The 25,663-nt window shown below is 37.1% G+C and overlaps 2 protein-coding genes across 2 annotated transcripts; one reads left to right on the top strand and one right to left on the bottom strand.

Annotated features, from left to right (window-relative positions):
- Nucleotides 1-3,740: 3,740 nt before the first annotated feature.
- Nucleotides 3,741-11,040, bottom strand: GPR180 (G protein-coupled receptor 180). Its single transcript, XM_053457626.1, has 9 exons — nt 10,846-11,040; nt 9,388-9,546; nt 8,551-8,751; nt 7,801-7,981; nt 7,601-7,650; nt 7,109-7,266; nt 6,253-6,444; nt 5,034-5,111; nt 3,741-4,319 (listed from the first exon to the last, which is right to left on the bottom strand). Exons 1-9 carry the CDS (start codon nt 10,976-10,978, stop codon nt 4,161-4,163), a joined length of 1,311 nt encoding a protein of 436 aa, XP_053313601.1. The 5' UTR covers nt 10,979-11,040; the 3' UTR covers nt 3,741-4,160.
- A 191-nt stretch (nt 11,041-11,231) lies between these two features.
- TGDS (TDP-glucose 4,6-dehydratase) lies at nt 11,232-25,466 on the top strand. The gene is made up of 12 exons (XM_053455370.1): nt 11,232-11,446; nt 14,065-14,131; nt 14,576-14,644; nt 15,551-15,641; nt 16,903-17,045; nt 18,185-18,283; nt 19,224-19,283; nt 21,040-21,083; nt 22,071-22,236; nt 22,877-22,935; nt 24,283-24,380; nt 25,286-25,466. The coding sequence occupies exons 1-12, from the start codon at nt 11,382-11,384 to the stop codon at nt 25,360-25,362; spliced, it is 1,038 nt and encodes a 345-aa protein (XP_053311345.1). The 5' UTR covers nt 11,232-11,381; the 3' UTR covers nt 25,363-25,466.
- Nucleotides 25,467-25,663: the final 197 nt, after the last annotated feature.

The following is a 25,663-nucleotide window of genomic DNA, read 5'->3' on the forward strand; positions in this document are numbered from 1 at the left end:
GGAAGATTTCTTAAGAGCCTATATTGTCTATGCACCACAGAGCACGAGGTCAGCTCTTCTCCCAGTATTGGCACTTCACAATGTAAAGAATAAATCAAAGAGTTGAAACTCACCTGCAATCTCCCACTTTAAGCTAATTTTCTAGGTTAAACTGAGCAAAACCTTGTGTTTAGTAAATCGCTTCACAATTGGCTGGCAGACAGGATACCAAAAATACACACAAAAAACAAGACCCCCTTATACCTCTGGACGTGCTGTAGGACTTCTAGAATTAGTCAAATAATACAAATTGTGTTCAAAATTGTCCATACAAATTAATTTCCATTAGATCATTTAATTTGCAGATATATTGGTGCAGTTTCTAATTGTTCCTTTTACATTGTGTTTCATTTAAAAATCATTGAATGAGAGACACATTCAAAGGGGTTTAGTCATTCAAGATGGAGTTGGAGTTTCAGATCACCGTTCTCACTTCTTCACAGATTGAACTATGCATTATTAAGGGTAACCTTAGCCATTCTTGCTGATTAATGTGTTTGTGTGTAATTGTTAGTACTAGTACTATTGCATCGCATATATTATTTTTTATGTTGACTGTCCAATAGTTATTTGTGCATCACATATGGCACGTATATGTAATTTTCAGAAACATCCTAGTAGCACGAATAATCACCGTTGTTAACCTTTATTCTTAGTTCCAATCTATATTACATAAAAAATAAGTCATCATGTGTAAACTGTAATTGATCTAAAATTATTTTCAATTATTTGAGTAACTGGTGTAGTGTTATAACTATCAACAATGCAATTTATGATACGCTAAACATATTGAATACATATACATATAGAATATAAATGATATACATATAAAAGGGAGACTTGCACTTGCTTTGGGAAAACTGAAGACATAAGACAATATAGCTTTGTTACAATACACACAGGATAGTAAGTATGAAGGATTCTTTGCCAACACGGATTATAACAAATCTCGTTGATATTCTGTCTTTCAATTATTCATAGGAAAATGTAATCCTGATTATGCGTCCTTGGGTAGGAACTCAAGGAGAGCAGACTGGATGTGTCATTTCTACAACTTCTTTTAATTTAATCTGTGACAACTGTTTCATTATCACTGAAAAATCAATGAATTGGAAAAGAATGATATCCGGATTAAATGACACATTGAAAGAACACACTCAGATTTGTCCGGAATGACACTTTCCTTGGTGGATCAAAGGCTGATACTCATGTGGGGAAAGCTATCCAGAAAACCGAATTTTAAAGCTCTTCATGGCTATGGAGAAAGCCTAATTTGTGATCTTTTGCTGGATATTATTTTGCTTAGTCTATGCTTTATGCTTCCGGTTACATTTGTCATAAAGCTTTATTTGCATAAGCTGCAGCTACTGTCATTTAGCATTTATCTGATACCATGTCAAGCCAGTGGGCAAATACCTCCCCATCTTCACAGTGATGAGAACCACTGACGGTTTCCACAAATACTCCTAGTCTGCTACCCTGGAGGAACCAATTTGCTAAAGGACTTTGAACATAAACATGTTGTACTTTTTACAAGACTTGAATAAACACATAAAGGTCCAAAACAATTTCCAGTGCCATTTTAACCACATGAATATATTTATTTTCTTGCCTTTCACAGATTTATACATTTAAACCACCCACAGAAATAAGATTAGAAGCCACACAAAAACAAAATAAATCTACTAGGTTGAGAGATTTAATTACATGGTCAGTCCACTGCTCTAAAAACAGCCCCTAACAATAAATGCATATTAAAGTATTATTATTTTTTATATGCACTTAACCTGCAAGGATAACAAAGATGGTGCACACATGCAGTGTACACCCATATTTGTGATAGTTTTGACGTATTATCAGTAATGTCTCATGGACAATATATCCTGAATTAATACACATGCACCTGACTCAGTGCTGCTATCCTATCAGCTGAGCACCAGCGTATGACATCATATTACGATGCTCTGACACACGGCATGGATACCATATGCTATGGAGGTGGCACCAGCTAGGAATAGAACTCCATAGCATAAATTAGATAGTTATGATGGAGAGCTCTGATCTCACCCACAAGACCATGAAGTAACCAGTTCTCCAGGGAGCCTGATCACCCCCAGACTTGCCAACCTAGGTCACAATATTCCATTTTATACATCTCTAGTTGGGTTGCAGAATAAGTCACCGTCAGGGTCTCCCTGAGAAGGCTTGTGACCTTGCTGTAACTGAGCACTAAAACCCTAATTATCATATTTTATATTTAAATACAGCAGCTTGGATTTCACATATTGTGCACTATTCCATACAGGTGTATGTTTGTAATGTATTGTTTAAATACAGATTAACATAGCTTTGCACAACACAGACATTAGAATAGAACCACTAACAGAAACATCACCCTTTCATAAAAGAGACTATATTGCCCATAGGTCAATCAATACAATTGTGGCATCCCTTCTTTTCAACTGTCACCCAATTTGCCAGATTAGAAACAGCCATCATTTTCCAGGTTTAATGAAGGTTTTCTCAGTCTTTTCTATGCAGCCAGTCAATCTGGGGAGAAGGATGTAGTGTGTATCTTGGATAATTCATATTTGTGATTTTTAAGAAAATTATACACAATTTTTCTGTGCAGATAATGAGAAAACCAATATTATAGTAATTGAAGGTATAGCACTAGGCAAGCTTCTTTGGGGGCCCTTAATAGAAGCTGGTTCTATTGTAAAACTGGGTTACACAAGCATGGAAACTGGCCCAAAAGTATCTTTTATATATACGGTTGTCAGCCATCTGTAATACAGGATTAGACAATAAAGTTCTTTGTGGGTAAAATCCCAGCCATCTTGTGTGTACCAGATGTTAATATTTTAGATAAGACCTAAACATAAGAATACTAAAATTCCCCACGTTTCACTCCACAGAGCATCTGATGTTCTCAAACACAACTTTCTCTGATATATTCACAAGCCAGTGTGTGTGTACATCTGTTTAGTATCAGGGAACTGATAATTGAAAAGTTTCCATTTTTATGTAAGGCCTGGTCTGGCCAGCTGGCACACGGGGCAAATTCTCGGTGGCTGATTGTACCGCATATTTAAACTGACTGCTGCTCCAGTGGCAGATTGGGTCCTGCGGTGTAGAGCTATCGCTAGTCCTGCCCAGTGGTTGTTCTTGCACATTAAAAAGTTAAATAACAGTTCTGTTCAGAATCCATAGGATAGCGTTAAGGAGAGTTGCAGCTGAATTCATTTTAATGAACTGCCACAAAACTTTTAGTAAAACACACTTCCATGCAAAGTCACCTTGTATATTAGGAATACCCAACTCATCTGTTTAACATTTCTAGTTCGGGAGAACAACATGCACTCTATACCTGATACATATATTGGAATGTATTACATATTTATTTCTCTAACATAGCTTAATTGCGTGTGAAGACTTATCAATGACAATGACCTACAAAAATAAAAAAATGTAACCAGTTTCTGCTTTCAAGAGAAGCCGGATCAGCATTTCGCAGTTTAGATATCAAGAGTGGTATGGATAAAAAAATAAATAAATAAACCGCACTGAAAACTGTGTACTGCCAAAAAAAAAAAAGAAATCAGTTAAAAAAGTTTATCAATAATAACACATTTCTGCAATAAAATGTCAATAATAATACCCACAAGCTGTATAAATAAACAAAAGGTATAAGAAAAAAATCAATGCTCACAACATTATTCTTTCATTTAATTAGCTATAGTGGCATGGTTGCCGTAAGCGCAGAGTCCATTATGTGTCTTCTGGAATAAATGTTTCAAAATCTTAAAAGGAAATGGGATGTTGAAATGCAAATGGACACAATGGATTTCTTAACCCATTTTTACATTAAACCGTCTTAAGAATTAATTGGTTTTCACCCACTAATACACATATAAGCTCACAAAGACACAGATGCCAATTTAAAACCAGAGTACGCAAATCCATGCTAGGTTCCGGAAAACAAAGCATCCTTTAGCACCATATGAATAGAGGAATCCAATAGAATACTACATGGATTATTCATGTAGAAACTGTAGTCTTCCCTGATGCTGTGGAGTCCATTGGTGGGCTACAGCCTTATGCTGCCATATTTGACAATGTCAAGAGTAATATCGACTTTTGTGTCCTGATGATACTGTTAAGGGAAGTGTTACTGATGAAAGAGAGGACACTTCCCAGTAAAGGCTATGGGACAGAAAAAGTCTGTAGAGGATAACCATAGAAAGTGACTGGGAAAGGATGACGCCAACCGTTATCATCTGAGAAAAGATAAAAAAAAAAAAAAAAAAAAAAAAAGGAGTTACTGTCACTATATAACCTAATTTTGTAGTATAATTATGGCCACACAGATACCAGTTCTTTTTTTTTTGTAATAAATCTTTTTCTTTATTCATAACAGGAAAATTAAACATATCATAAACACACAGAAAACACAAAAACAAACAGATGCTATTACCTTTCCATACAATTATTCATATGTACCTTATAATAAATATGTCTGTAGTAATCTCTCCATATTATTATAAATAATGAAAATAAGATTTACTCGTCGGTAACTGAGTAATACTAACTACAGATGCCAGTTCTAAGGATTGTTTACGAATATAGGTCCCTACAAATAATCAGAGCATGTAGATTATCAATGAAAACTAGTGCAATTAATAGCTTTGCTATTTTGAAATATGACAAAGGGACAAAAACACTAGAAAACTAATTTGTGACCCATAAACAAGAACACATTACAATATTTATAATATATGGGGGGGTAGGGAGACTACATACAAACTAAGAAACATATAATTTATATCAATATCTGAGATTATGGTATTACTTCTGAGACACTTATGCAAAGTTTTCACCAATAGGAAACTGCATAAAAACCCTTACGGAACCAAAGGAAACCTACCCACCTACCTCAAACAACTTTCTTCCAAAACCTTTTAAATGTTTAAATGCCCGGTTTTAGTACATACCTTTTCTCTTTGATACTCATTAAACATGTAGGAAATGGCCACAAAAAACGGGTGGCACAAAAACCACAAGAAGCAGCCCTGGAAAGAAAAAATCAAAACAGTGATTCATGTGATCTCTTATGGCTGGTTGAATCAGTTGTATGTACACAAAAGCTAATATCAGTTTCTTACACAAAACTCACTTAAGGATTTTGAACCTAAAAAAAATAAATAAAAATATAAATAAACACACACATACTTGTGTCCTAAACACTTAATTTCCCTTTTTCACAGAATGAAGTGCACTTGTAGCAGAAAATACACTCATAGTCTCTCTCCTCGGCTGATAGTACTGGAATGAAAACCTTTGATCATGCCTCAAAAGGCTTAATGTTTATATGGATCAGAAGGGAGGGAAGATACCTCAAATCATTTGTTGTTTTAGAGAAAATTTTAGAGCATAACCTTAAGTTACAATGTGAAGAACCCACCATACCAGATGATAAATTCCCAAGCCGTACTGTAAAAGAGAAAGCCACTCTGCTAATGTAAAACTAGAATCCAAAGCTTGGAGGAGAAATATGAATGGTTTCCTTTTTTTTTACTGACTTTTTGGAGAAAAATCACATATGACTGTAAGGAATGTCTCTAAAGGACATGGAGAATATGAGGGCTTGCTGCTCCAGGAATGGAAGGAACCAGACTTATACCTTAGGGGTTTCTAATGTTAAGCCAACAAAAACCCATCACCAGAAGCATGCTGCTCCAAAAAAATCCTCAAACATCCTTCCTAAGAAGGAATAAGATTTTGTTGCCCAAGGTTGTAGCCAGACAGAACTTGAATCTATAACAGTAAGAGCATAGGTCTTAGTTGTCATGTTGATGGAGTCAATGAGTCCTAAAGATTACAGCAGCATTAATATGAGCCAGAATATGGGCAATATACCCAGTTTCTCAACTCAAAATCAGATTTTCTTCAAACTGTTGAAAGTTTAATACCACAGAATAAGCGTAAAAGGCCATGACCATACCAAGCCAAGACTCAGCCACAGCGTAAAACATACATCAAGATTATAATGTAAAATGTTAGGACAGAGGGATTATTTAAATCTAACAGAAAAAAAAATGAAAAGAAAGTCTACTAGATCAAGTTTACTAGATTTATCTGAAGTTTGACATTTGCAATAGAGAATTATTTAAATACCCATAGAATAGTGAAGTACTACTAAGAGACACATACTTTTGCAAATGTGATATAGAACTGTCTCTTCATTGTGTTCCTCTCCATGGTTATGATGCGGTACAAGCCACAAGCCAGTGACAGAGCGAGGCACATTTTCAATGCAATAAGGAGTGTCCCTGCCAAGCTCCGATGAGCATGGTAACTGTGGTGATCTGTGTCTTCAAACTGTTCCCAAATTAGCAAAATAATCTGGAAAAAAATATAAAAATAACCACAAAAAGGTCAAAGGCCTGTTAAAATAATTGTATATGCTAATGTATGGCAATTCATGTTTTCTAAGCAACTTAATTATTTTTTGACTTGCTTTATATAAAGTGTATTGTACAATGTATACACACAAATGCATATATATATATATATATATATATATATATATATATATATATATATATATTATTTGTCTATTGAAGTATCTGTACCTGTCACACATTAATCGACTAACACTCTTGATAACACAAGTAGAGCAGTGATGTGGTTGCAGGTAAGGCACAAAGTGTCTTAGAACGTACACATGTTTATAGCCCTGAATAAATAATTAAGGAAATGAAAATAATTTCCAACTCACTGGGACAGTTTGGAACGAATGCAAGGATTCACCATAATCAGATCAGATTTGTGACAGGCAAATTGTAATTTCAGGTTTGCTCACCAGTAAAAGCTATGATTATTCTCTTTGGATATAATGCTTGTGTTAACATATAGTAAGCAGCGCCATATTCTACTTCTTTAATTTGCTCAACTGTCTGGCATGCTCCTTTGATTGTTCCTCCCCTTGTGACCTTGCTTTCTATCCTTATCATTCTATGATCTGAAGCATGGTGTACATTAAATACACATATAGAAGAAAACAGACCTGTGCCGAGACAGCCACCACAGCAAAGCCAGTGGATGTGGGAGTAGAATCCCACTGAAGTGGCCTTCCCTGAGATTTCTTCATTCTGCTGAGAGTCCAACCCATGCATAGGCTTAGCAGCAAGTATAACATCTGCACCTCCGAGGCTATGTCACACACTATAACGATGAAAGAAGAAGCCAATATGAACATTACATGATAAAATACACAATGATACTTTTACCTACAAAATGGTAACATTTTAGACAAAACAGGAAGCAAAGAAATCTAAACTAAAATCAGTTTAAAGGCAAGTGTAACTTGTATCTTGAAAGTAAAGACTATTTGCTTCAGTAGCCCATATAGTGAAAATGGGCATTAAGACCCCTTTAAAACTATATACCTTTAATTGCACAGGTCCCCTGTTAAGTAAACAATATAGCCTGCAAATCATTGGATTAACAAGACACAGAATGGTTTATATTAAACAGATTAAATAGACCGTATACTCACATTCGGCCAAACTGCCAATAAGAGGTATTCCTTTACCATCTTTAGCATACCTAAAACAAGAAATTACTTGGAATATATATATATATATTTTTTATTATTATTATTTTATATATATATATATATATATATATATATATATATATATATATATATATATATACACACAGACATTCACACAAAACAAAAGTTTCACAAAATACCTTGAGAAGTGCAGATAATTTGCAAAGGCAGACACGGCCTGCAAAAGTAGTGCATTTGACAAAACTTTGAGCACCGTATGCATCGGGCCACCTTTCTTAACAGTCTGCCAGAGAGCTTGGATATAAATACAAGCGACCACGAAGTATACCAGCACCAAGAGGAAAAAGAACTCATGTAGTCCTAAAGAGGCAAGAGAAATGGCACACCATAAATTTTAACAGGCGATTAAAATAGGTAGCAAAATGACATATTTGATAGGATATATTTTTATATATGGCTACTATTTTTTGTGTCATGTTATATTAATCTTCTTGAGTATACGTCTTCTACCTTTCCCATACTGCAAAGATCTCACATTTGCTATTATTAAATATTATACATAAATTCATTTTATGTCTCCTTACTACATAAAATCGCACGTAATTGAAAAGGCAAGATATACATAGAAAAATCAATATATGCAACCTTTTAACATTACATCTTTTCAGTCTACATTCCTCAGCAAATGTATTCCGATTTGGAACTTCATCCCAATAAAAAAAAATCAGTAGCAATCTCTAGTCTTCAGTTCCACTTACAACTTGTTAATGCCAAAGGCAATAATTTAGGGGGGAAATCCACACCCTCTACCCAAATAATGCTTTCTCTAATAGGCAGTTGAGCTACCCCTGGTCTTGGAAATCCCAAGAACCCAAATATTCATAAGACAGAAAAGACTGAATTCCGGATACCTCACAAAATACTTTTACCTGATTCATCTGCCCCAAAATGATCAAATGGATTCCCTGCTGCATCAGGATTCAGTAGCGTGACTTCAAATGTTATGTCATCTGTGTTAGGGTCTTCATAGCTCATCAAGCATGTATATCTGTCTGCATAAATGGCATACCATGCTTTCGGGGACACAATCTGTGGTAGGGTGTAGTTATATTCTGTTTGATTCAAGGGTACTGTAAGAAAACACAAAATGCGTGCTATGAGATAATAGCTTATGGGGCGGAAAAAAACAAAAAACACAACACTGTTCATATTATGTACCTGCAACAAAAACTGTAAATCTGAATGTTTCAAAATAAGGATACATAGCACGAAAGCTAAAAAATAACATATAGCCCGGAAATTAAATTGCACGCGGACACTTGATCAGCATACGCACCCTGGTAATGAAAATGATGTGATCATTAATATGGTTACATTAGTGTAGCTCTGCTTCATTAGAAAGCCACTGTTGAATTTCAACAAGAGAAAAAATACAAGTGAGTTCAAATGATGACGATGTTCATCTTAGAGCAATTACAAACTCATTTGCATGGTCAACTCATACTGAAAGTGGATTGAAGATGGTAAAAGGCTTGAACATCCAACAAAACTGGAACCAAACTGTTTGACCAAAGAAATTCCATGAAGCCCATTGAATGGTGACTCTGCAAACCCCCTCCACTTTGGTTCACATATGATTTCTCTTTGTAAGACAGCTTCCCAGATATTGTGCTCTTTACCCAAATACAATCTGGGAAATAGTGCATTTTGTGTATAGCGCACATCTGTCGTTGCAGAATAACATCTGTAGACGTAGGAAAACTTACTTGAAACGTACGCTAGCGAAAGCCTCTCGGGACAGCTGTATTCCTCCATAGTCCTCTGCATTTTCACCCATTCCTCATCTTGATACAAGTAGATAGCGGCTTCTTTGCCAACTGCGGCTGCAACATTGGTGATCCTGACACAAAGCACAGCTTGATCACCTGCAAAAACAAAAACAAACCCAACATGTTTCAGACAATGAATAGTTTGCTTCCTGTACAGTGTGTGATTTGATGTTGGTGTTTTAGCAATCTTGCTATATACAATTGCTGGAAAGAGCTATTTTACCTTGAAAGCTTGGCTACACCTAATATATATAAGTTATTGTTTTCTAGATGTATCAAATACATGGATATGATTACACAATGCACAATGATACCTTCACTGGGTGAGGCGGATTTGGACTAGCTTCTGGCGGGGGGGCCGACATTTTAGGGCTTTGGGAGAAGCATTGAACACGACAGTGGTTTGGGCTGCTATAACATTATATAGCCAAGTCATTGCGCAGGGTCAGGCGTCGCACACCTCTGGCACCCACTTTCAATCAGGTGTTGATACATCGAAAACCAAGTTAATATGTGCAACAAAGCTAAAGTAGTAAACATTGTGAACAGAGTCAATTTTTTAATACTCCAGCCAACATATGCACTTTAATGCACTTGATTTTTTAATGTGGTCTATTTTGCAAGTGCTTGAGGGTATTCTGCAGAACCCTCCCCCAGCTAAATGCCCCGCAGGAGATGCATTCGGCTGAATGCCTCTCCCTGCACGTGATGTTTTTACCCCAGGCAGATCTGGCTCTGTAGAACGCTGCATGCAGGGGTCTGTTTAAACCCCAGTTCACATGTTTCATGTATTCCCATTGATTTCAGCTGGAACATTTTCCTGCTACTGATTGGTTGCTTGAATCTGCCAATCACTGGAAAAAAAATTCACATGATGTCAGGGAGATTATACTCTCCCTTTGATGAATAAAATATTACAAACCAATATATATATAAAGTTTTTATAAACAAATGTAACTTTTTAACTAAAGAAAGTTATTCCAGGATTTTGGTCTTTGGTGTGCCAGTCTGTGAGCTCATAAGGCACACTAGATCACTTTCCACCCTAAGTAGATGATCCATTTAATTTCCAAAGTAGGGGTTATCATGCTGTGTGCCCTGGAGAGTGAGTGACTCAAACATAACGTTTGTGGCAAATAACAACGTGGCATAAATAATAACATATATGTTATATCTGTACAATGAAGTCACGTGATTCCCTGCATCCCTGCTGGTTAATATACACAGGCAGCCACCCCTGACCCGCCGCTAAAGCCCTGTATCTGTGACCCGTTATGAAAGCGCTTGCAGGAAGCTGAAGTGAACACGAACCCCGTTGAGCCGAGGCATGGCAAGCAGGCCCAAAGCCTGGGTGGCAATGCATGAATATGAATGTACTTGGCATACGGTACCCACCGTGGAACAAAAAGGTGACAATGTGCTGCCCACGGTTATGCCACGCAAGGGCGCTGTCAAAGCTGCCATGTACGGTTTTAGCCCGGGCGTTATGCAGAAGGGCTAGCACGGTGAGCAGCAGCAGCCACAGCATCTCCTAGCTTATATCCAACCCGGTAACATGTGTAGCTCCAGCCGCCACATCTGCAGCAGGGTCCGCGGGCGGGGCACTGTAGGTCACATGACAGGCAAAGCTCCCAATAGGAGGGCGCGCGCTAGGGGCCGGTTTCTTCTTAATAGAAATCGAAACCCTGCTCGCTACCGGCCTGGCGTGCTACGTGTACGTTGCCAGGTATAGGCGTAAAGTACGGACTGAATACTATCGCTAAGAGCGGGGTCGCTTTGCGGCAGATCATGAAAACGTATCGGGGTCTTTACACCAGGCTAAGGGGACCGCAGTCGGGACGGATGTTTCATGTGCACTCGTAGTGGAGGCTTTCTTCTAATTGCCCGTCCTGTCGGTCACGGCTGTTCACGGGAGAGGTGGAAGTCGTGAAATGGGAGCTGAGAAGTGTGATGGGTACAGCAAGAGGGTGCTTGTGACCGGCGGGGCTGGATTCATGTAAGTCCGGTGCGAGGCAACTCCCGGTGGATTGTATTCCGGACGCGATAATTGTGGGTTATTTAGTTAGTGGGGTGTATTCACTAAGGCTCTGGCTGACAGCGGAATACATCATTGCGCTATGTGTTCGGATGGGCTTACGCTGGTAACCCTCTGCTGGCCCTCACAGGCCCTAAACGTACTTAAGGGGAGCTCCCATGTACACCTGTAGGAGTAGCTCTAGCCCATCATATGTGTGCTAACTGAACACTGCCATTCCTTCACACACAAGTGCATTGTACAACACACCGTTAAGCGAGCAGCTCCCTTCCATGCGCCAAGTTGGCATATACGTCCTTTGACTCTTCATTATTTGATATTTAGCAAAATACCCCCACCTCCCTGTAGAAAACGTGTCGATGCAATGGTTAAAAGGATTTCTCAAACTTGAAAAAAATCTCTTTCGAGCAAAGTTAAAAAGCCCCAAATCAAGCTATTTATCAACTTTTCAAATTGTAGGCGAAAAATTCCTTCTTGACTCCAAAAGGCAATCAGATTATTCCTTAGATCACAAAGCTCTAAAATATAAATGTTTTTATTTTATTTATGTAAAAATATATATATATACGTCCTATATATATACATGTTTTATCCCTCGGGGGCAGGGATCTGATCTCTATAGACACTTACTTTCCTGTCTGCCCATTGTACAACACTATGGAATATGATGGCAAAATATAAAAAATAACTTCAATTACTCAGCAAATACTATTTAAAATCCCACAAAGCATAGATATTGGCAAAAAATGTATAGAAAGGGGAGCGCACAACCTGAAAGCATAAAAGGCATACACATACAGATTCCCGGGTTGCTGCTAGAATAATAACGACCAATAAACACCATAAAAAAAGCAAGAATTCAGCATCTGCATAGTGCATATGAAGGGCCGATACTGGCACGTTTCTCCAGTAAGAAGTGCTTAGCTGGTCCTGTATAATGTATAATTCAGTGGATGAGAATTTGAAGAAATCCACTGATTTAACTATACGTTATACATGGTCCACTAAACTCTTCCTGCAGCAGCAGCTTGGGGTTGACCTTTCATTATGTATAGCGAAGTCACTGAAACTACGTCCTGCAAGCCTCCTGCAATCCTGTTAACTCTCTGTTTAGTAAATAAACCCCAGTGTCTTGGCAGGCACTGTGGTAGACATATGTGTGCTTCTTTATATTATGCGGGAAGTTTACTTATTTAGCGACGCCTTCAGTGGCTCAAGAATCTAACACTCGGCTTCCATGCTCCCCCCGTGAGCTCTGGTCAGCCCTGGTCACTAGTAGTTTCAATCACTGTTGGTAGCAATGTGCTTCGGCTCTGGCCATCACGTGTTTTGTGTACTCGCCTGTAAAATGTAGCACATGGGAAAAAGTCAGTGATCCTCTTTCATCAGGGAGGGTATGGAGTAAGGGGTCTCTCTGTCATCACAAAGTATTAGAAGGTAGCTTCTCGTCATTGGTATTAGATTGGTACCAATGACGGGAAGCTTGGCAGGAATGTTTCTCCATTGAGTCAACCCATCACTTATTCTTCTAGAATATATGCCCCAAAGTTCTCTTGTTCTTTTTCAAAGCTTTTCTTTGAGTAGATCATGAGTGCTGGATGAATGGACAAGCTCTCTCTTTTTTTGATGGGGCACATAATGCCGTGGCAGCAGCTCTTATCTGCCTGTATGTGAAATCATGTCATGTGAATTGCTACGGGTGCAATGGTTTGGACTGCTTTTGTAATGGAACAGTTCCTCAACAGTTATGTTTGTACTATAAAAATGCTTTTGTTCTTCAAGATAAATGTTGCTGCTGATCTCTGCAGTAGAGGACTCATGAAAGGTTCCATGATCTTGTGAGGGTCCTGTGCTATCACAAAATGTTTGGAATTTTGAAGGCCCCAAGGCGCTTGAACTTTATTTTTTCTTTAGAAGGGCGGATGTAAAATTTATTCATCTGAGCTCTATCTTGTCTCCTATTCCACAGTGGAAACCATTTTTCCAGATCCATTGTAGATTTTTGTTTTGTGGTTCAACATGGCTGATAAGACAACATGATCATCCACCTACCTCCATACACTAGATGTGCAAAAGCTTATACATATATTAAAACCAAATACTATACATATATAAACGTATACCCACACACCTTAACCATTTAAGGTTGGCAAAGACCAGATGTCTTCTGCCGACCTCACTGGCTCATGTTCTCTCCATTCAGCGCATTCACCCCTAGTTTTTACTAACCTCTAAGCAGGTTACTACGGACCCCTTCACGGGGAGAGGTGTAATACATGGGTTCTTCTTAAAATTAGATCACTGTAATGGTCTGCAGATAAAGGGAGTTTATCAGAGCAAAATGAAATTAATGCCTACTTTTCTTCAATGCCAAAGTAAATAACTATTATTATAACACTATTATGGATGTTCAAAAGGGAACTTTTTTTTCCCATATGTGTAAGTGTGTGTAGGTGTGTGTGTGTGTGTGTATATAGTTATATATATATATATATATATATATATATATATATATATATATATATATATATATATATATATATATATATATGCTAAATATGTTTTTCTTTTTCTTAAAGTGCATCACATATGATAATATCACTGGTGGAAGCCCATCCTGACTATTTTATCATTAACCTTGATAAGGTAAGGAAACGTGGAACGTTTTAGAGGTGGTTGTAGGGGAATATATATATATATATCTATCTATATATAAATATAGATAGATATATAAAATTATTATAAATGATCTATCATAAGTCATTTGTCACTGAACTTTTGCTTGCATGTGAAAACAGCAAATAATTGTTTTGGTCAGATTTGTAAAACTAGCATATTGATTCAGTTCCCCTCTCATAACCTATACATGTTTTCTGCAAACAGGGCATATTAGACTACCACGAGAACTCGCTTTTAATCAGTGTTTTACAATCTATATATATGCTATTTTTGTGACATGTCTGCTTTTTAAGAAAATTGTTATTACTAAATAGGCAGATTTCCTGAATGATTCACCAACAATTAGAATTGTCGAACAGTTGATTCACAGTCTTGTATTCTTATTAACTTATTTTTCCTCTTTCCTCCTAGCTTGATTACTGCGCCAGTTTGAAAAATCTTGAGCCTATTTCGAATAGACCGAATTACAAGTTTTTGCAGGTGGAGTACCAACCGCTTTGACCTTTGCTTCCATTCTATACGTTTTAACATTCTTTTCCTAAAATAAGTTTGTCCTGTAGATGTATGTCGACTTAAAGTAATGAGATACACATGACATATAGACAAGTTTCTTTACAAAGTAAACCAGTCGAATTTTGTGTTATTACACATAATCTTTAATAAGACGCTTTAATGTGCTAATTGGCATACGCTTTTTTTCCCGATGTTATTTTAATTCTGCGGTTCAGTTATATGGGTCTAAGGTTTGGATATTTAACTAGTCAACAACTTTATATATTGTTCCGTAATAATCTTTTAATCAGCGTAATTACCTTTGTGACTATTAACATGTTTTCTGAGAATTACAATGCCCTTCAGCAAAGCTTTTGTTGCTTAAACGTGTCTTATGTCGAGTCAGAACACAATATTATTCCCGATACAGAACTCTGTAAATTGTACGCTAATGATAATTAAAAAAAAGCAAAAAAACCAACCTGTTCTCATTTCAAATATTTCATATATTAATCAGTTGTATTTTAGTGATGCCAGATGTTAGGCTTACTATGTGTGATTGTCCTTTACTATTGTGTAATGTAGAGGAGTAAGTATTTTTTATATGTTTTTATTATTTCTGTAATTATTGTAAAGTTACAGTTCTTGGTATCTCAAACCAGTATTCTCTTGGTTGTTTCACTAGCCACAATGCTTTGTTTCATTTGCTAAGACCCTGGAATGCATGCCTTTATATTGCTTTTAGGGTTTCTCGGGTGGTCAGTTTAGCCCAAAGACATAATCCATGACATTGAAGGGTACTTTATTTTACGTATTTTAAATATTATTGTCATTGTTATTATTATTAATTTCTTATGATTCTTTTTTTTTGGATATGTTCCTTTCTACCGCCAGGGTGATATCTGTGATTCGGATTTCATAAAACACCTGTTTGAGACAGAAAATATTGATATTGTGTTGCATTTTGCTGCACAGACCCATGTAGGTAAGATATTTAATGGCAATATTTTTGTTTTTGTAATATTTTTGGCATTACGTTGGTTAGTGAGCTTTTGTATAAGTAGTAACCGCACATTAATTTGCATACACGGACATGATGAGGTTAAAGCTTAGGTTGATAATGTTGATCTGGCCCCTGCTTTGAGTCAGGTGGGCTGCTGCTGCCCGGGCCTGCCCGGCCATGCACAGAAGGCGCAAGCTGGGTGCGTTTCCGTTTTGAGAAACATTTATTGCGCTAATGTGGTAAGAAAACACATTTTATTTTATTCTTTACAATGAAAGTTTAATCTCTTCATACCAGCACAAACCTTAAAGCAGTGGCAACGGTTTCTATGGCAACCGCCTATAGGCATACTCTTCTAAATGATCTGACCCTGAAACAAGCAGTGCTAGGAATGATGTATCCAATGCTGCATTTTGTTGCTCAAAGTGTCAAGAGTAGGTTGAATGGCGTCTTTGCTGAGAAAATGCCTGCAGTATGTATGTTTGATGAAAACTGGAATTGACTAATTTTCTGGTGGTGATATAGTTTGGTAGTGGCTCGTACTGGCCATTGCGCAAATACCGGGTAGGTCAGTGCCTGGTGTTGCCTCTCACGTACTTTTTATTACTGCACATGTGGTCGATCCTGACCTTTTAGCGTATGGTCCTCGTGGGATGCACGCAGCCACACGTGTCATTTACCAGTCACTGGCTTTAAAGAACCTTCTGTGGCCTATACTTTGCTCGCCTAAATGATCAGTCCACTAGCATAATCCTTCCTAACACCACCAATTTAGCTAGTCTCTGGGAAAAGCCCCCCAGATGGCACACACAGGTCCAGGCACGCAGTACCTTACTTGGTACACCTTTCAGGATGCTCTGGAAGCACAGGGGAACGTCCTCTATCCTCTACGCATGCATTTCCAGTCTGTTTAAAAGCACAGGGGAACAGACCATTGGCTTACCCTGCTATCCGGTTGTTTCACCCCAGGGACCCAGAATCATGATTTGTGCAGCACCTATATAGAGATGAGTTTATTCACTAAACGGTGAGTTGGCAGGAAAGATGTGTTTCATCTCCTTGACTTCACTATGCATTATTAAGGTTCAACCACAGTGAACTTCTGCTGCAGATAAAGTTTGGCTGGCACGGCATAATGTATAGTTAACTCAGCAAGGGTTAAAACAACTACTCGCCTGTCAATTTTGGATGTTAAAAAATGCATTTTTATTAAGATAATTTGTTGCTGTTTTCTTGATTTTAGATCTTTCGTTTCGGCATTCCTATAAATTTGCGTATGTGAACACGTATGGCACATGTATTCTTCTAAATGCCGCGTATGGAGCAGGAGTAGAAAAGTTTGTTTATATAAGTACCGATGAAGTGTATGGTGGAAGTCTTGATAAGGTAAGAGTACCTTTTATACACTACAGATTGTGAATAATATTTACTTACAAACATGGATGAGAATCCATTCCTGTTAAGTACCACTTTACGAATATATTCTTTGTGTATGTGTGTGTATATATCCATAAGTACATACAGGGCTTGAAAAACCAGGTGCCATGGCGACTATAAACCACTTCCTGCCACCCAGAGTTTTTAAGGGCGGCCATCATGAAACCTTATGCTTTTCTGCGGGGTGTGGTGTAGCGGGTGCTGTGAGGCTCCCAGCGGGGGCATGTATTGCACGGCGCTCGCCTCACCGGACCCCTGCAGGGAAGCATAGGGCACAGGATTCACAATGGCAGAAGATAGGCGATGGTGTGGCTGATCTCCATGACTGAGGTAGCGCCAATGCGAAGCCCTCTTTTACCCCCCTTCCCACAATAAATTATTATTATATATATAATTAGTGTTAGCCATTGTGTGCGCGCGCATATGTGTAAGCGTGTGGTAATAGTCTGTACGGTGTTTGTTACGGTATGGCGTGAGTGTGTATGTCAGCATATCGTGTTAGTTTGTGTATTAGTGTTAGCATGTGTGTACACAAGTGTAGAATGTTAGCATGTGTGCGTGTTACTGTTTGTGAGCATAAGATGGTAGCATGTGCCTGTTACTGTATGGTGTTAGTGAATGGCAAGGCTCAACAAACCCCAGAAACCCAAGAAAAAAGCTGGCTCCTAACTTTTTTGGCTGGCTCCTAGATCCAAACCAAATTTGTCGACCCTGTGTGTGTGTATGTATATATATATATGTATATGTGTATGTATATATGTATGTGTATGTGTGTATATATAGATATATATTATATATTTGATATCTATTTATTGTGCATAAGCTATATAAAATGTATGTATATAGTTTAATAGTGTTTATTTTTTTTTTACTACCCCATGCATTTCAGATTATGTTTTTTTTTTTTTTTCTTTTTTAAATATACATTGGAATTCAGAGTACGTTTCTGAAGTAGTGCTTTAAAAAGTAGAACTAATACCCAGTTGGAAATTTATTTTGATTAATCTTTTACTATAGAATCTGTTTTTATGCAGGTTTTTAACATTCTTCCAGTCCACTGCCATGTTTTAAAATTCATATTTCATTAGGAATTTGATGAAACTTCACCAAAACGGCCAACAAATCCATATGCATCGTCCAAGGCAGCTGCAGAAAGCTTTGTGCTGTCTTTCTGGGAAAGATACAAGGTAAGGAGGCATTGAGATAGCCGAGGATTCATTAGCGCAGGGAGTCTTGACTCTATTCAGTAGGGTATGTGTGGAAATGAAGCATTACGCAGCCATATGTCGTGAAGTGTGAAAGGATTATTTAGGCTGCTCTGGATGTATTTCGGATACTGAGCAAATTCTCCTACCTGCTCTGCAATTCACCAGCTGTCGCTCATTTCGCTCACAGCTGAAACTGTTTACCCCGCAATCTGTCCAGTGTGAAAGCAGAAGTACAGCTATTATAACCCTGTGTGTTGGCAGTATGGCTCCCTTGATGAAGCCTTAAAACTCCATAATCGCCACCCAAACGATACCCTAAAAGGCATAGTGGGTTAATGACAAATAGCTTGCACTCTAGTTTTATGATAAATTGGAAACACAGACTGCTATAAAATAACTGATAGAATAGATAAAATGTATAATTGACTACTTAGTTCCCACGCATTCTGCGCAAGTCTTTGAACCGGACCTCACGCTGCGCCCAAACTTTCATGCCGCACTGTGAAGCCATGGTGTAGAAATGTTCAACTTGCAAACTCCGGCTTTAAGAAATGCACCTCTTGAGACTTGTGGTTGTGGATAAAGACAGTTTGCTTACACAGAACAAAGCAAATTCCCTCCTTACAGATGAAGAGTGGCGAGGCCCTCGAGTAGTTTGGCATGTGTGTCTTCTGAATGACTGATAACTGTTTGAGTAAAAGGTCCGTAGTCAATATAACTAAGGAGGCAGATGGTTTTTAGGACACCAAGGCCCACATATTACATATGTAGTATTGACAAACCTCAATTTTTAGATTTAGCCTTTGCCATTTTGAAATTGCAAATATTTTCCAACTAACAAGACTAGCCTTTACTTCCTAGTAGGACTTGTACCTGAATCTAAAATTGAGACTCATCATGTTTATTTCTTTATTTCAAGTTTCCAGTTGTGATTACCAGATGCAGTAATGTTTATGGACCACATCAGTATCCCGAAAAGGTAAGAGAATTGTAACCGTGTGACCAAACAGCTGGGGTTTGTTCACTAAACTTTTCAGATAGGAGTGTCTTTGTATATGTAAAATAGGAAGACCTTTTGGTCCATGGCAAGTAATATAGTTGAAGATATTTAGCTCCATATAAGCAACACCATATAAGCATTTAGTGTTAGGACCCACCTATAGTGTAGAGGTGTAGTGGCGGGCTAAGCATTGTATGGCCATATAATGTGAATAAATCTCCAATTGTTATCTTAACAAAATGCAGTTTATATTAGCTTTCAGTCCTGTTAGTGATAAAACTTTACATTGAAAATAAAAATGAAAAAATAAATTGCGTTTTGATCATTATCCTATTATACTTTATCAGAACTTCTGATATTTTATAAAAATATAATCTTTATATTAAAGCTTTACTGACCCTTTAATGACTAATTTTTATTTGTACTTTGTTTCATGTTTTGCATTATATTTGTTTTGGTATTTATTTAATAATATTTTTTTAATAAAGTGTTTTTACTTCTTGAAAAAGTTTTATTATCATTATTGTTATTGGTGTCCATGAAATAGCCTGGTTTGGTTCGCTAATTGTTGTCTTTTAATAAACAAAGCAATGTTTTACTTGGGAAAGCTACTTGCTTTGTGATGTAAGGCAGACAGCACCGTCTGGCGCCCGCACGTAGTGGCTGGGCTTGGGTAGATACTGTTGATATGCTTGTCTGCTAGACAGGCTAACGTGTTGGTGCAAGTAAAGGAGAGCCCTACACATCATTTCACAGGTTATCGTTCAAAGCATGCAACGTTTTCCAAGGAGGAAAGCCCTAATATTCCTTTTTAAGATTTGCATGTTGCCTTTTTTGTGGTCAGTCCTGTCTAGTGTCCCCACTAGTACTAAAGAGGTGTCATAGATCCCACCTGAAATGAGAACACAATAGCGCATTTGGAAGAAAACCCTTACAGTACGCCATTGCAAACAATGATCTGTACATTAGTAATATGTAGTTTCTATATTGCTATGACGCTACAGGACCAGAGCAATTTTTTTTTGTTTTTACTATGCTTTTTCTTCAACAGTTATTTCCTTCTCTCATTTGGTGAACCCACACAAATTATATGTATTTTTTTTTCAAACATGTGTGCCAGACTTTTTTTTTTTTTTATTCAATTAAAATAAAAAGTTATGTTTTACAGGTATATAAATTATCCACAGCCAGTATAATTTGGGGAAAAACACCAAAAATATATTTCAGGCTTAATTTAACTTTTTTTTAAAAATATTTTTTTATTTATTTTCTAAGGACTCGGGAACCACTTTAATTTACGGTTTTCAGTCTGCCTCCAACTAACAATCACAGTAAGAAGGAGAGAGACAGAAAAGAGACACGTTCTTTGTCATTTAACTATCAGTTTATGTGATTGGCTGTAGTAAATCTGCTCTAGACTGACCTATCTGCAAGTAGAGCAGTCAGCAATAACCAAGACCTCGCAATCATATCGGCATGCGGCATGGGACCCTTTTTAACCCATGATGTACCTGGTACGTCATTGGTCCTCCAGGGGCATATGTTCATTACGTACCTGGTACATCATTGGTCGCAAAGGGGTTAACCAATATAGAAGTGTTTTGGACGGCAGTGTTATTTATTATGAACATAATACTTGTTATGAGGTTCCTTTTTTTCTTGCTTTGCATTTGAGTGTGTGACTGTTTGAATGTATCACACTCAATAATTAGTTTTTTTTTTTGCATTTGTTTAGGTTATACCCAAATTTATTTCTTTGTTGCAGCACAACAGGAAATGGTGAGTATTTCTGGACATTTTTGTTTTCTGTTTTGGACCCATTTGTACATCACGCGTAGGCTTGTTGACCAAGCTAAAAATGGGTGACTCAACGCAGTTAAAAACTTTGTAGTTCAAAACCAGTTATACAATCTCTGTACTTAAATAGCATTATTTACTAATGCAGTCTAATCATCAAAGTAAGGACAGCGGAGAGCATAATTATGCAGTGACGTCACTCGTTATTTCATCAAAATATACTTGTCATGTCGCCATTTAAGAAAAGATTTCACATATCAACTGGTGCCTCATATTGCAATCTTTTATTTTGAGAAACCACAAGCTAATGAAAATTCTTTATTTCTTCTACGTGTTCCAAAAATTGAGGACCAAATGTTAGCCCGCGTGCCAGCATTTATACGTCCATACAGAGAGGGCTCTTGGTATTTGGTAGAGCTCTAGATTTACAACTTAGTACCACTACCTAATGTTTAACCTTTCACCTAAACTGACAAACATATAGGACTGTAATTGAGAGGAAAACAGTACGGTATTACCGCTAAACCTTTTCAGCTTTCTGTATTAGTTAAGCTATCTACAGGGGAAAAAAATTATATGATTGCTTAGATAAGATTGTTTTGATTTAAGTTTTCATAGAAGTTGATTCTCCTTTCCAATTTATACTATGAAGCGTTCTTCATAGTATAACTAAATCTGTTATCATTTCAAGGGGTCCTGTCTCTTCAGAGTGTTGAACATTATCAAACTTTTTAGGTGAAAATGTGTGTTTTTGGAAAGGTTCGGCTAAAACTTTAGTCTAGAGTATTGTACTGCAACACAGCCGAGTTCAGTAACCGATGTACAAGATCAGCAAAAGTTGGTTATTTCCTATAGATAAATGTCATTTTATATTACTAATACAGTTTTTGTGCTGTTTTTACGTGTACCAAACTGTAAAAATGTAGTATACAGCTAAATATATTTGCTTGTAATGCTTTACATTTGAAGTTGTATCCACGGCACTGGACACCAGACAAGAAATTTCCTGTATGCCACGGACGTTGTGGAAGCGTTACTGACCATTTTGAAAACCGGCAAACTTGGAGAAATTTACAATGTTGGAACCAGTTTTGAAATATCCATATCTCAACTTGCTAGAGAGTTAATAGAATTGGTAAGTCACTGATGTACATACTTCTTGGTTCTAGTGTTCTTCAGTAGCATTATGTGGCATGGTGGAGTCTAGATTCAGGGAAAGTAGTAGTAAGGGGTTATCACAAGACTGTCCTGTTAACAAGCTTCCAGGTTGTGACGTAGCCTGTATTTATCAGTGGGCCTCAAAACAAAATTAACTTTGGGGCCAATAATAACCAAAAAGAAGCCATGCCATAATTAATATTTTTCCCCAGACGTGGTGTCAACTTTGCCTGTAATGTGTATGTGAGTGAGTGTTTGGAAGTTCAAGGTTCCAATGGGGTGCTGTTGAGCTTTAAAAAACTACTAAAACATGAAAAATTTAATATTTTACATAAACTATTTTAAGCATTTGTTTTTACAACTCCCATTTCAGCAGCAGAATGACTGAACCTTCTTTAGATTAAAGCGATTGTTGATAGCCCAAATGCTTTAGGGTTTTTAGGATACTAGCAGTTTGATGGAACAGAATGCCAATTGGTCTGGCTTCTTTACAAGAAATGTATTAGGATGAAATTAAGCAAAGATAACCTGGGGAAATAAAGGCCGCTTATGGTTTTACTGGCTTTGATGAGATATAGTATAATAGCTAATGTTTCTTGTTTATCGTCTTTGCCTAGATCAAAGATACAACAACAGACACCGAAACAAAGGAATGGGTGGAATATGTAAATGACAGGTAAATTTAAGTAGAGAAAGATCTGACTTTGATAGAAATTATACATGTCTGTCTTTCTTACCTCTTGGAGACAATAAACTGATAAACAGCCTTCCTGGGGAATTAAGATGGTATGTAAGGTAACATGCAACTCATCTTATGTATTTAGAATACTGAAATTTTAACTTCTACTGGCTATATATCAAGTAGTACCAATGGTATACCACTGAATTTGAGTGTGTCCTCAGTACCACAAATAATTATTAGCATTATTATTACTACAATCTCTCCGTTTCACTGCGATGGCCCTTCTCTCATATTCCGGCAGGTGCAAGAAAGTAGATTGGGACCAGAGATGGTTAGGCGTCTCTGCAGTCCTATTCCATTGCACTCCCTGCTCTGGGATTAAGCCACTATTCCTTATGCCCAAAACTTGCTTTCATAAACAGAACCTTTGGACCAATCTGTGCTTTGCTTGTAAATCTGTGGCTGGCGTCCTTGTTTGCACAGATACATTAGCCTGCATTTAGCCACATGAATGTGAAAGACATTAGTCACACACAGTGAGTATTAAAAGCCTGTTCCCCGTAAAGAGAGCTATACAGAGAGTAATAAAGGTTAATGACTAGAATGAGGTTTAAATTGACAGTGTTGCATAAAAAAATAGGAATTCATCAGTAGATCTTAAAACTGCCTCTTTGTAGATGACAGAGCCACTATAAACATATGACTTGTTTAATCAAATAATGCAGGTAATTATTTGATTCATTTCATTATGTGCGTTTAATATATCATCCCCAGTGAGTTTATAACATCATATTTAATCACTGAAACTTTATTAAAGTGGTGGTTTTATATCCTTCTCCCAGATCATAAATTATAATAATGTCTGCCTCTCTCAATTATCAAGATTTTGGTGCTAACATAGAATTTGATGGTGGATCAGAACTATTTGGCCCATCTAGTTTGCCTGTCTTCTCCTGCTGTAAGGACTTAATCAGTCATTGGCCTCATTTTAATTCAAGATGGCCACATGCCTATCCAATACATGTTCGAATTTCCTCACTGTATTAGCCTCTACCACTTCTGATGGGGGGCTGTTGTGCTTATCTACCACTTTCACAATAAAGTAAAGCTTCATTTTTATTACATCTAAGCCTTTTGAACGTTTCTTTTCATTTAAAATAAAAATCCCTTCTGTACTTTGTTAAATCCTTGTATATTTTTACATGCTTCTCTCCATCATTCTTCTAATTTACTTAAATAATTTGGGTTATTCCACTAGGAATTTGGTGGAGTGAGACACAAAGTAGTGTTTTTGTTCAATGTACATTTTACTTATTGTGTAATATTTGCTGTTTTATTTAGACCTATAAATGATCTACGATATCCGATGAAGTCTGAAAAAATTCACAGTTTAGGTTGGAGACCTCAAGTTCATTGGAAAGATGGCATTAGAAGAACAAGTATGTCCTAAATTCTGAGCGGCATTGTTCGTTTTAGCATTAATAATTTAAGGTTCATGCCTAAACCGACTAGATTGTAAGCTTGTAAGACCAGGGCCGTCTTCTCCTTTGTACCAGTGATTGTGTGGGATTTTAAACTATTTTAATGACACTGATTGTAACAGCGCTACGGAATCTGCTGGCGCTATATAAATAAATATAACGAGGCTACATCCCGTTGGGTAGCTGCTTCTGAAATGTGACATTAATAGTTTTCACAGCAATCATTTTCCCATTTTGAAGTAGTAAACTACAAATACTTGTAACCAAAAAGTATAAACTAATGCTACTACCAAAAAGCAAAGTATGCCCACTGCATATTGTGAGCCACTTGCATTGTTGCCTGAAACGTTTTCTGCCGTAACACTTTTTACTATCATTTTAAAGATTTATTAAATAAAGTGGGGATTTTCAGGAAAATTGGGGTTTGAACTCAATGAGTTGTGTTCTCAATCAGTTTTAACATACAGAATTTGAAATGCCGAAACTGTTAAATTCCTGAAAAGTCTGACTTGAGTCGATAAACTTAAGTCTTTGTTATCTAGTGTTGTATATACAAACGGAATTCAGCTTTTAATGCGGTTTCCCCTACCGTAATATTCTGAAAGCATTCATAATAGATGTGTTTATGCGTGTGATAGGCCCTACATTTGCAACTGAAATTTTACTAAAAAATGGTAATCCCTGACATCAGGGACAAATGACACCTTGACTGAAATGTCTCTGTTTTAAAGCTATTGATGATGTGGCGATAGTTGATGCAGCAACGAGAGGCTTACAACGGTTTCAAGGCAGAGCTGTAGGAAGCTGTTACAATTTAGTATGTTTTATTAGTAGTAAATTAACTATTTTCTCTGTTTTGATAGTTGAATGGTACAAAAATAATTTCCACAACTGGAAGGACTCCAAGCAAGCACTGGAGCCGTTTTTGTGCGACTCTTAAGAACAAAAGATAAAAAAAAATGAAGAACCAAATCCGATACAATCGTTGAATTCCATGGCTTCGTTTTAACAGTGTTGAAGAATGAAAGTGCTTTTATGCCGTTACCGTTTTTATTACGTTTTTTTAAGCAATACACAATGGTTTGTGAATATATGAAAATACATGCAATACTTCAGAATGCCAGCAAATACTTGACCTTCTTTAAGGGGATATTTTATGTATCCATTGATGCAATGTTTAAACTATTAAATATATTTTGCTTTTCTAATACTTTAATAACACAGCATCAACTGCTGAATTT

The sequence above is a fragment of the Spea bombifrons genome, chromosome 2 (assembly GCF_027358695.1).
Source record: "Spea bombifrons isolate aSpeBom1 chromosome 2, aSpeBom1.2.pri, whole genome shotgun sequence".
In the NCBI taxonomy this organism is placed as follows: Eukaryota; Metazoa; Chordata; class Amphibia; order Anura; family Pelobatidae; genus Spea; species Spea bombifrons.